The sequence below is a fragment of the Macaca fascicularis genome, chromosome 7 (assembly GCF_037993035.2).
Source record: "Macaca fascicularis isolate 582-1 chromosome 7, T2T-MFA8v1.1".
Lineage (NCBI taxonomy): Eukaryota > Metazoa > Chordata > Mammalia > Primates > Cercopithecidae > Macaca > Macaca fascicularis.
Window position 1 is genome coordinate 69,176,183 of NC_088381.1, and position 11,993 is coordinate 69,188,175.

The following is an 11,993-nucleotide window of genomic DNA, read 5'->3' on the forward strand; positions in this document are numbered from 1 at the left end:
AGCACTCCCACCCACTATCCTCCCCTTCCAAGGAGTATCACTCTGCTTCCTATTCTGCCAAACAGTTGCTTCAAATTCCACCATGAAGCTCAGTGAAATGCAAATAACAGTAGTCAGTTTCTAACACTTATATGGTACTTACTGTACATCAGGTACTACTCCAAACACTTTGCATGTATTAACTCATTCAATCTCAATTAACCCTATGAAGTGCATCCTATCATTATCCCCACTTTACAGATGAGGCAGCTGAGAGGTTATGTAATCTGCTCAGTGACATCATTGGAAAGGGGATGAGCCAGGACTCTAAACCAGGCAGTCTGCCTCCAGGGTCTGTAGTCAGAATCACCACATGCAATTCTTCTCTCAGGCTTGAGACTCCCAACCGTCAAATTACTCAACTATAACATGGGGATACTCAGGGAGATGGCCTCAAAGATCTCTTTCCATTGGAGTACTTCTTTTCGTGCAATTAGTCCATTAGTCATGGATGTATGCCTGAGGGTCAGGAACCTTCACCGAGGACAGGTTCCAAAGAAGAGTAGGGTATATATGTGGCTCCAGAATGGGAGGAGCAAGAGGCACCAGCCCACACAGGGAGGTTAAACTGGAGAGAAAGCTCAGAAAGTAAATATCACCTCACATAGTTTTGTGCACACAGCCTTTCCACCCCACCATTCCTGTCCTCACAGCCTCCTTGGACCCTGCTCTCTGCAGAGGTCCTGGCATGCAGCATACAGACTCCTTACCTGTGACGATGCAGGTGAACCTGACGTCGCTGTCCTCACACACAGCCCGGGACTTGAGTGTGGTCTCGAATAGCGGCTGGGTCTCCTCTGTGAGCTGAGCAATGATGGAGCAGAAGGTGCTCCTAGGAGAGGCAAAGAGCTATTCAGAGCTGGCCTTCCCCACAACAAACAGCACAGCCTGGCCTGTCCAAGGTAGCTTCCATCTCACCACGCCTGTTCATCTTCCTGCGGCCAGAGCTCCAGCACCCAGGCAAGTCTTTCTTCAAGGCAGCCTGTGCCTCTTGGCTAGGCTGGGGCCAGGTATCAAGGGGTTGAATGGAATCCTGACCCAGACCCATTACAATAGGCAAGTTACTGACCATGGGCCAGGCTCCTGAGCATGCCATGCTACCACCTGAGGCATCCCATCCCATCATTGTTGGGGGGGGCCTTACTTCACCCTGCACCTTTCATCTCCAGGGACACTGGTGCATGAGGGAGACACACAGATAAGTAGGTCAAGCCTCGGAGATGGAACCCCCAGCATAGCAGAGCCTCCATTCATGCCAAGAGGGGAAGGCCAGCCAACCCTCAGTGACTCAAGGTCCTAAGAGCACAGGAGCCGCTCCTAGAGCTTGGGCTTAGGAAAAAAGCTCCTACATTTGTGAGTGCAGACCCACAATGGACAAAGAATAAGCTGGCCAATGCTAGGGGTCTAGACCCAAAGGGGAACTCTAATTCATAAGGGTATCAGAAAGGAGAGACCCACCCCAAATGAAGCTGAGAAGCATCCTTGGAAAGCCAGCTGTGGCTCCCCTGCTCCATCCCTGGATACCACATGCTGAAGTGAAACATGGTTGGCTGCTCCAGGACCAACAAGCAGGAGTGCCAAACCACAAACAGATCCACCCCTGCAAAAGCCAGAACTTTTAGTTCCCTTCTCCAGTCCATCTCCCAGATTTCAGGGGCATCAGTAAGCACTGAGTCCAGTACAAACTCACCAACAATGCTCAGGGCTTACAGTCTTCTCCTTCCTGGGCCCAGGAAGCAAACCACCATGCCAAACCCTTTCAAGGGCCAGCAGAGACACAGTGCGTTCCTAGGTGTGAAGCGCCACCACATAGCCAGGTTGTGTGGTGCACAAGCCATGCCCGGCCCTCCCTCCCCAGGCATACATCCCATTGTGAGCAGCAGAGAGGACTGTGAGGGGGGCAAAGTGAAGAGAAGCAGGAGAAACTGTAGTGAGAAAGACACATCATTCAAAGGTGCCTTTCCCTGTGCCTCAGAGGAAGGGATGGTCACCCAAGAGCAATGTTTGTCTGTCCATGGCCTCTCTGCCAGGGGCCAAGAGAGTCTGTGGAAGCAGAAGCAAACAGGATCTAGAACCCTACACACTTTGTGGGGAGGGGTTCCACATTCAATGTATCTTTTCTGTGAATATTATTCTAGACTTGAGTTTGAAGAGAAGGGTTGTACCCCAGAGAATATCTGGAAACAAGTAAGACTTCTGGACTGATGGGGGTCCCGCTATGGTTTCACCACAGGAATGCAGATACCTGGGCGTTCCTGGAGTTGACAAGGTCCCTCCCCGACAAAGATCACCCATAAAGGGGATCCCAATCTCACATACCTGAACATTTGAGCCAGGTCTGCAGTTAGACACATTCTGTAACACTCCCTACAACCTTCTGTCACCTACAACTCATCTGTGCAATAAACTTCTTTTCCTTTTCTTCTTAAGCCACTCAGAAATAGAGGGTCCTCAGGTCCTAGGCTATCAACTCCCTGAACACTCAGGAAGTGTTAATATCTGAAAATGTTTCTTGCTGCTATCATACTAACAGCAATTTCTGATTTGGGGAAATATCAAATCTCAATCAACAGTTTCTAGAAACCACCAGGGTAAACATAATCCTACTTCCATGAGTCTGTAGTTAATTCAAACCATCCCTAATTATGTCCTCCCTGCATAATTTGAATACTATCTCATCCATGACCTTGAGCCTGGATCCAATATTCAGTTGAGACTCCTAGGTATGAAGCCGCTTGGACAAGTCTAAGGAAATCATTTCGGCTACTGGATAAGTGAGACAACAGGGAAGCTATGCTTTAAGAAAATTTGCAGAGACAAATGCTCATGCTAGATATTGAAAAACGGGCCGGGCGCGGTGGCTCATGCCTGTAATCCCTCCACTTTGGGAGGCTGAGGCGGGCAGATCACGAAGTCAAGAGATCGAGACCAGCCTGGCCAACACGGTGAAACCCCGTCTCTACTAAAAATACAAAAATTAGCCAGGCGTGGTGGCAGGCGCGTGTAGTCCCAGCTACTCGGGAAGCTGAGGCAGGAAAATCGCTTGAACCTGGGAGGCGGAGGTTGCAGTGAGTTGAGATCGCGCCAGTGCACCCCAGCCTGGCGATAGAGAGAGACTCCTTCTCAAAAAGAAAAAAAAAAGAAAAAAACAAGTAGTTATTTTATTTCATTATTCTTTTTGAATGGAAAAGAACATATCTTCTCAAACTTTCCACATTAGGTCCTAAGCTGTATTACAAAAATGTTTACATTAGAAAACAAGTAACAGCCGAAAGGTGTGGCTAGATGAAAGCCTTCTCTTTAGGGAAGTGGGCTTGGGGTACATTTGGAGGCACAGGGAGTCACTTTATATACTGTCATGTTCTGCTGAATGTCACACAGCTTCTCATTGCGACAAGCTTTCTGTCCCTGTCCTCCAAACCACTCGAATGTGGGATAGACTCTGAGTGTGCTGCGCCCTATGCCCTGGAGAGCCAGGAAGTCCACACATCTGGAAATGGTCTTGTCCAACCCTGATGAGTCCTTCCAACTCCATGACTTCATAAGGATATCACAGACTAATCATATGTCTCTAAGGAACACCAGAATCATTGGTTTTCATGATGTTCAACGGAACCTAACCTTGCCCTTAGGTTAGATTTGGTTTGCCCAGGTCCTCTCCTTTCAACGCTTACCACACTCCACTTGGAATTAGTTGTGATATCCTCAGTTCCACCCATGAGCCACACAGAACAAAGTCTCCTCAGTGTTCATCCCCATCAAGGACCATGGACATAGTAGTTGCTAATCATGTCTGTAAACATTAGCTATTCAGAAACCAGTTAGCTATTCTGGAATCTTTCTCTGTGTGAAGAAAATGTAGCTAACTCTCCCCAAATCTATCAGAGTCTGGGATGAGGCCCAAGTGGTGGGAAGGAGCCAGGAAATGTTCCCATTTTGATTGTAACAGTCAGTTCAGCCAAGGGTAAAGAGCTGTCCTTCAGTTCAGGAGGCAAGAAGACAGTCATTCACCCAGCAAACCTGGACCATGAGCCTGCTCAGACCTTGCCCTGACTCTGCAGCAGATTCAGAGAATAAGTTATGCAGGAATACACTAACGTGGTATTCTCTGATCTCACAGAGTTCAGTCTTCAGGGATGGGGAGGAACCAAAGAAAAGGAAAATTCAGAGAAACAGGAGGTAAAAGGAGAACTTAAATGACTGCAGAAAAAAATTTTAAAAGGCAGTTGCCATGGTTAGAAGAAGATAGACAATAAGATATCACACCTAGATATGTGGCTCCAAAAACATGAAAACCTAGAATTGGGGCCAGGCAAAGTGGCTTACGCCTCTAATCCCAGGACTTTAGGAAGCCAAGGCAGGAGGATCCCTTGGAGCCAGAAGTTCAAGACCAGGGAATACAGTGAGACCCTGTCTCTACAAGAAAATTTTTAAAAATTAGCCAGGCATCATGGTGCATTCCTGTAGTCCCCGCTACTCAGAAGGCTGAGGCAGGAGGATCCCTTGAGGCCAGGAGTTCAAGGCTGCAGGGAGCCATTGCATTCCAGCCTGGGCAACATGACAGAGCAAGACCCTGTCTCTAAGAAATAAAAAACCTGGGATGGGGAAGAGGTGGGTCATGTGACATGACTGGTGGCTCCCTGTTCTGTTCCCATCGTGTCTCCTAGGGACACAGAGATGTCATTGCAGGCATCTCAGAGACCCCTGCCCATATTTCTATTCCTGATATCCTGTGCCCATCTCAAATGGCCCATGCAAGCATCAACTCTGGCCCCCTGTGAGAGCCATGTTCACCTGAGTACCTTCTTGCACTCTCCCCACCCGCCCTCCAGCTCTCCCCTCACCCCATGCAGCCTGGTTAGTGCACGAGCAGTCACTCAGTGGCCCCTCAATGCCCAGACCCAAGAAAAAAGCAGTCAGAGAAATGTAGTGCAATATGCATTTACCTTCCAGAGCTGGGGTGAGACAACCGGTTGCTTGATAAGCTAAGCAAAAACAGCAAATGGAATCATTAGGCCAAAAAAGCAAGGAGAAGGAAGTAGGCGAAATCAACAGTCGCAAAAATCGGCCACCTTCTGCGGCCCAGAAGCCTTTCTATTAAAAGGGACCAGCTGTCTTAGTTGGCCTGCTCCATTTAGCAAGTGGCCTGACCACCGGACACCAATGTATCTGAAACCAAGAGCTCATTAAATGCAGCAAAGTCCAGGAAAATGGTTAGGCAGAAAGGAGGCCCCTTGGGGCTGTGCTTTGAGAAAGGTGCGTCCCAGGCATTTGGGTCACTGCCCCAGAGAGGGAGGCTTACAGCTGCCTGGCATGTTTCCCCACCCCACAGCATACCAGCCTGGGGGCAAGCTCCTGCTTCAATTCTTGGCCTTTGGGAGAAAAGAGCCCCATTCCTGGAAATCCCCTGAGAGGCTAGGAGAGAGAGACAGGTGGCTTGGAGAACACCCATCATTAATATGTTAAAGTATGGTTAAAGAGGCCACGCAAGGCAAACCAGCTGGGAGAGTGAAAAAGAGAAAAACAAAGCAGTTAATTCAGCAGGAGCTGGGAGGCACCCAGCTTCATGGTCCACACAAGGCCCATTCTGCCTGAGGCCCTGATCATCCCTCCTGCCTGGGGCAGCTAGGAAAGGCTACTGCTTAGGGCACTAGGATGAGGACCCACATAGGACCACCCCTTACTGGAGTTCTAGCCCACTTACTATGAGCCAACTATTCCCTCTCCCTCCTCCATTCCGGATACAAAAATCTCCAGTGGGGCCCTGGATCCCAGCTCCTTGAGAGATGTCAGGGCTCACCCCATCCACACTCCCTTCAGCTGTCCCTATCATGAGAAGAGCTCTCCCTTCCTTATCAGCAGCCCAGCCTGTTCAGTGGTGCTCACGGTCTGTGTCTCTATGAGGATCCCATCTCTTTATAACCACAAAACCAAACCCATCCTTTTCCCTAAAACCTGGCTTCACCCCTAACCCCGGGCTCCTGGGTTGGTAGATACCTCCAGCATTCTCCCAAACTCCTAAGCTCAAAACCTGCCATCTTGGATTACTTCTTCTTCCCCAACCCCAAATCCAGTCCGTCCACAATTCTTGTCCCTTCTTTCTCCCCTTCTCTCTACTCTTGTTGTTGCACTACAATCTAGACCCTCATGGCTCCACACTGATGACCACCTCAACCCCTTCTCCTTAACCCCTCATATAACCCACTTCTCTAACAAAATGCTGCAGTCCCCCAGTGTAGAGGACACTGAGTCTCCACTTCTTGACTGGGCAGGTGGGGGCCTCCCTGATCTACTCACACTCCCACGACAACCAGGTTCCCTCTACTTCCCAATGCTCTGGTGCCACCATAGCCAGGCCTGTCCCTTATTGGCATGAAAAGTCCTTCCTCACCCCTGACCCCTTTTGTCCTCCCTGTTTGGAAAGTCCTTCTTCCCTCCTACTGCTCAATTAAATCCTGCCCATCCAGCCTTCAAACCTAGTTCTTGTAGTTTCTGTGGCTCCTAGCACAGTGCTGCACAGACAATGGGTATTTAACTGCTGTTCTATAGAAGGGGGAGAGAGAGAGAGAGAGAAAAAAAAAAAAAAAGAGAGAGAGAGAGGAAGAAAAAGAAAGAGGAGGAAAGTAGAGTGGGGGGCCTGGGGAGAGAGGGCAGGGGAGAGAAAGGCATTTTTCAAGCAGGAAGGGTGCTGCTCCCCAGAGGGAGCTGCTGCTCCAGAAAAGATGGAAAGGAGTGTGCTAGAGTGCAGCTGCCTCTGCTCAGAACTTTAAAAATCCTCTGGAGGCCGCCTGGGCAGAACCTCCCATGGTTCCAAGGCACTGGCCAACTCCATCCTTTCCTGACCATAAATTTCCTTTGTCCCTCTCCTTTAGGATTGGGAGATTTCTTCTTCTTTGGGTCTGGACTTCTTCCCTGGGAAGAAGAGGGGGAGAGTTAGCTTTCTAATTCAGAAAGGAAAATGACAAGTTCCACCTACACGTGGGTCAAGAAATGAGCTGGGACAGAGGACCCCTCCCCCAGCTCTGCTGCTCCTGGACCAACCATCCTGCCCTCTCTAGGCCTCGCCCTTACATCATTAGTCAGGTCAGGAGAAACCCTGGGCTAATGGAGGCACCTGGTCTTCAGAAGGTGGAAGACCTGCCTGTGCCCTGCTGGCTGGGCCACAGCTAGGCTCAGGGCTGTCACCCAGGCAGGGGAGCTCCCCATTTACTGCCTCTGAGGGGGAGCCGAATGAGAGGCATCAAATGTTGGGGCAGAAAAACTTTAAAGAGTTCTTTATGCCACCTTCATCTCACAAAATGGGAATTCATACGTAAGCAGAATAGGAAAAAAAAGTTGGGGGTGGGGTTGGAAATCAGGGCCCAGAAAGGAAAGGTCTCCTCATAAAGGAGTGAAGCTGGGACTGAGCACAGTGGCTCATGCCTGCAATCCCAACACTTGTGGGGCTGAGGTAAGAGGATCGCTGGAGCACAGGAGTTCAAGATCAACCTTGGCGATATAGCAAGACCCCATCTTTATAAAAAATAAATAATTAAAAACTAAACTTGGCTGGGTGTGGTGGCTCTCGTCTGTAATCCCAGCACTTTGGGAGGCCGAGGCAGGCAGATGACCTGAGGTCAGGAGTTCAAGAACAGCCTGGCCAACAGGGTGAAATCCCGTCTCTACTAAAAATACAAAAATTAGCCGGGTGCGGTGGCAGGCATCTGTAATCCCAGACTACTCAGGAGGTTGAGGCAGGAGGATTGCTTGAACCTGGGAGGCGGAGGTTGCAGTGAACAGAGATCACGCCACTGCACTCCAGCCTGGGTGACAGAGCAAGACTCCATCTCAAAAAAAAAAAAAAAAAAAAACACCAAACACTAAAAGAGTGAAGTAGGCTACGGAAAACCAGAACTGACCACAGAAGCTGGGAGATTCCATCCCTCCCGGCTTTCATCTATTCCAGGACATAAAAGGCCTTTGGACAGTCCTGGCCTGATACCTCAGGTTCCCTAAAAGCCCTAGACAGCCTGGCTGACCCACGCTGAACAGCAGAGCTACAGGTTCTGTGACTTCTCTGAGTCCACCTGGACCAGGACCTCCAAGAATCCAGGGGGCAGGGGCTTCTGGAACTTCTGAATATCCCATAAAAGCTAATTAATCATAACTGCTTCTACTCAACTGTTGTGGCCCCTTAACTTCTCTAGCCTACCCACATCTCACTGTCCTATGGGGGTGAGGTCCCAGATGCCGGGTGACCTAGGGGCTGGGCCTACAGTTTGGTGGAACTATCTGCTTGTTGGACCTCTGACCCCAGTGGACATTGGAAATATTCTTGCACCGACATGGACTAGAACCCTTTCAGAGCTGTGGGGCAGAGAAAGGTGCATGGGGAGATAGGTTCTGGGCCCTCCACCAAGGTCTCTGTTGTCCATCAGTTCAGCTGTCCATCAGCTCCCAGGGACAGCCCCTCCTTACAAGGGCCCATGAGAATGATGCCTGGAGAGCTCCATGACACATCTGTGTGAAGGCAGACCCACATGTTGGAGCCAAGAGAGTGGGGACAGAACTTGCCTCTCAGTCAAGGACTCAGGACTCTGGCATAGTCAGGGCTCAGCTAGGCTGGAGTCAATATAGTTGGCAAAATTCTCCAGGGACTGTCTTTCTCCCTGTCTCTAGGGAGCTCTCCCCACCCCCACAGGCAGTGAGGCTGTTCTGAGGGACAGCAGACAGTACGATGGCTCCCTCCAACACAGGTCAGGCCTTGCTAGAGAGGCAGGAACTGCCCCGCCCCCTCCACTCCCCACTGCAGCCACAGTCACATTCTCCCCACTGTGGCCGGAGGCTTTTCCAGAAGCCTGATAAATCTGGCTGTCCTTGTCTCTCAGAACCTCTGGGGGTCTGTGGCTAGCTGGCAGGAGCAGTAAAAAACTCTGCAGGGGCAAAACACAGCCCAAAGTCCAAAGCTCTCTCCCACTCCTCCTGTCTTGCCCCCTCCAGATACTTGATGAAAGAGACTCCTTTTAAGAACATTCCCATTTAGGTCCAAAGGGACTTAAGCCAGCCACTTCTATCCCACCTCTAGCTCTCAGGCTGGCACAAGCTTTGTGCTCATGAGGTGTGCAATTAACATTTATCTATCATACAACTGCACAGTCAGGCAGCAGCACTGTGTCCACTCTCCAGTCCTTTTCCTAAAATCCCAGATCTCCTGCCCTCCCCATTCTGCCTGGTTTTCAAGGTACTATTTCCTCCCTTCCTTCATTGCTGCTGTCTCCAAGAAGGACCCTGGTTCTGCCTCTTCTGTTTGTTCCACTGGTATTGACAAAGGCCAAACACAGGAGGCAAAGCCCAGACAAATCACTGTGACAAGTGTGAGGCTCCCACAAGGGAGTCAGCTTCTCTAAGGGCTGGAATTAATGTCCAAATTTCATTCCGGTTTATCTGTAGAGCCAGGAGTAGGAAAAAGGGGTATTCTTTGCTGGCAGCCAGGGGCCTTGTTGAGTCTGACTCAGTCACTAACATCAGTCCTCAGCCCTGCCCCAGACATATGACACCATTTGACGAGTTTTATGCAGAAACTGGTTCCGGTTACATTTGAACTTTCCCAACTCCAAGGTCAATAGGACTCAGCCAATTCACGAGGAAGTGCCCAGGACTTTTCCTGAATGTCCTTGATGCCTGTTTTTATGCTGTTTTAAGAATGGAGAACAAGAGGTCTCTGGACAGCCTCTTGGAGGAATGACTGTTTTCTGTATAATACACAAGCCAAGTTCTCAGGCTATGAAACAACCACTATCTCAACACATTTCCCTTTGGAAAATAGACTCCAGAAGTGGAGGGAAACTGAGCTGCCCACAGGGGGCAGGAAGTGTCTGTCTCCATGGCAATGCGCGTGTCCATGTGCGTCTGTGTGCCTTTGATTGCCTGGATGCGTGTCTATTGTCTTTGTGTCTTTATATCTGTGGGTGGCCTAGCTGCTAAACCAAAGCTTCCATACCTCTTAAACTCTTGGAAGACCAGTGAAGAGCTCATTAGTTCCACACCTCCCTTGGCATTTCCCTTCCCCAAACTGGACAGGGCACTTTGCTCCCTCAGAGCTGCAAGTCCTTAATTCCCGACATCCCCAGACAGTATGTCATCCCACCCCCTATCTCACCAGCCCCAACTCAGGTCCTGGGGAGGACCCAAGTTCTGGGCCCAGTAGAGGAACCTTATTTACAAAGGTTTATTTCTTTCTGGGGAACCTCCCCACCCTGAGCTAAGTAGTCCCTACTCTGGGCAGCCCCCCAGCACCCTCTCCCTGTCCCCACCAGTTCTCTCCCGCTCCCTACCTGCCAGGGAGGAATTTCAGCCACTCTGACTTTCCTTATCTCTAACTGTGGAATCCCAAGCCAGGGAATAGCAGGGTAGGGGCGGGGGAGATAAAGAAAGCCTTCAGACTCCATGAAATCACTCCAAAGTGGAGCCTTTGTCCTCTCTTGAGCTTCGCACTGCCAGAGGCCTCAGGCCCGTGGATCAGGACGGGTCACAAGGGGCTATGAAGGCTATTCCAGCTACCATGTCCCCAGACCCTGGGCCTTGGGGCTGAGAGGGCTCGAGGGCGCAGGCCCAGCCCAGGCCTACAGGGACCAGGCCGCCCTCACAGGGACTGATCCCAGGGCCTCGCCCAGCCCAACGCCACCCTGCCCCTCGGTGCCACTCACCTGGTCTCCGGCCGCACGCTGAGCAGGTAGCTCCGGCTGGCTGGGCTGGGGATCCACACGGGGCCGTCGTCCTCACCGTCGCCCCCCGCCCCAGACCGCCCACCCGCGCCCCAGCCCCGGCTGGGGGCCCTCCGCGACCCCATGGCGCCGCCCTCACCGACCGCCGGCCCTCACCCGCCCCTGCCTCGCCCGTCCTCCAGGCCCCGGCCTCCGGGCCCCTGCCCGCCGCCGCCGCTCCCGCCCGCGGCTGACGCGAGCCCCTATTTATAGCCGGTGGCCAGGCCGTCGTCACCTGCTGCTGTCCCTCCCCCGGCCCGGCCCGGGCAGCGCGGCTCGGAGACTCTGGGGGGGCGCCGGGCCCTAGGCGCCCGCCCCAGAGTTGGCTCCCAGTGCGCTCCCTGCTCCCTCGGCGGGCCTGGTGTCTGCAGCAGCGCCTTGTCGGGCGAGGCCCGGGGAGCCTCGGAAGGAAGGCGCAGCATGAACATGGAGACCAGGACAGGTCCCTTCGTGGAACTCCCAGGACCCGGCTCCCGGCTGGCCTTCCTCCCCTGCTCATGTCCCGTTTTGCATATGAGGGGTCCACGAGGCCTGGCCGGGGCCAGGGGGAGCCAGGTCAACCGCTGGCCAGCTTGAGCTGGACCGCAGGAGACCAGGGAGCCAAAGAACCGGCCCTCTTCCTGGCACCAGCCCTGACTGACCCTCGCCTTGCCTCGCCAGTGGCTGTTGGCCCAGCACGTCGACAAGCCCAGCCACCTTCATTAGTGACCTGAGTCCCTGAGAGGCCGGAACCCCTCGGGATCTCTCTCTCTTGTCTCCCCCCACACCCCAGTATCTAGCATAGATTAGGGGCTCAATTAATATGTCTAGAATAACTGAACTTCCTTCACTCCTTCGGCCTCCATTTCTCAGCACCAGAGGGGGAAATGGGCTGAGTCCTGATGCCCAGAAAAATAATCAAATCATGCAACAATTTCCAAGAACTAGTGCCAAGCCCTTCCGAAACCTGGTCTAAATATTGAAAGTGCCCACAGACTTTTTATCCATCCTTCTTTCTGCTCTTTTCCTGAGAGCATCCAGAAAGTACCTGAAGCTAAATGACTGTAATTGTTAGAAAGTGGGAGCAAAGGAGTCCAACCCCTCTGTTTTCGAAGCTGTACCCATCCCCACTACTTTTGGAAATGGCTTTCCCCTACTCCGTGTGGTTCCAATGGCAACTACCTTGTTCCCACATGATCCCACTCCTGGCCTCAGTTGACTGGCATCAAACTC

The 11,993-nt window shown here is 51.7% G+C and overlaps 1 protein-coding gene across 4 annotated transcripts in view; it reads right to left on the reverse strand.

Annotated features, from left to right (window-relative positions):
* ALPK3 (alpha kinase 3) overlaps positions 1 to 11,419 on the reverse strand; it is a 61,338-nt gene extending 49,919 nt beyond the window's left edge. For 2 of the 4 annotated variants that reach the window (XM_065548340.2, XM_045395940.2), the window contains exons 1-4: positions 10,725 to 11,419; positions 4,986 to 5,024; positions 1,498 to 1,639; positions 750 to 871 (exon numbers count right to left, since the gene is read on the reverse strand). In XM_065548340.2, the coding sequence (XP_065404412.1) occupies positions 750 to 871; positions 1,498 to 1,639; positions 4,986 to 5,024; positions 10,725 to 11,280 (859 nt within the window). In that variant the 5' untranslated portion in view covers positions 11,281 to 11,419. The remainder of the gene's footprint in view (positions 1 to 749; positions 872 to 1,497; positions 1,640 to 4,985; positions 5,025 to 10,724) is intronic. The other 2 variants (XM_045395938.2, XM_045395939.2) reach the window with 2 other exon arrangements.
* Between the last annotated feature and the right edge of the window lie 574 nt (positions 11,420 to 11,993).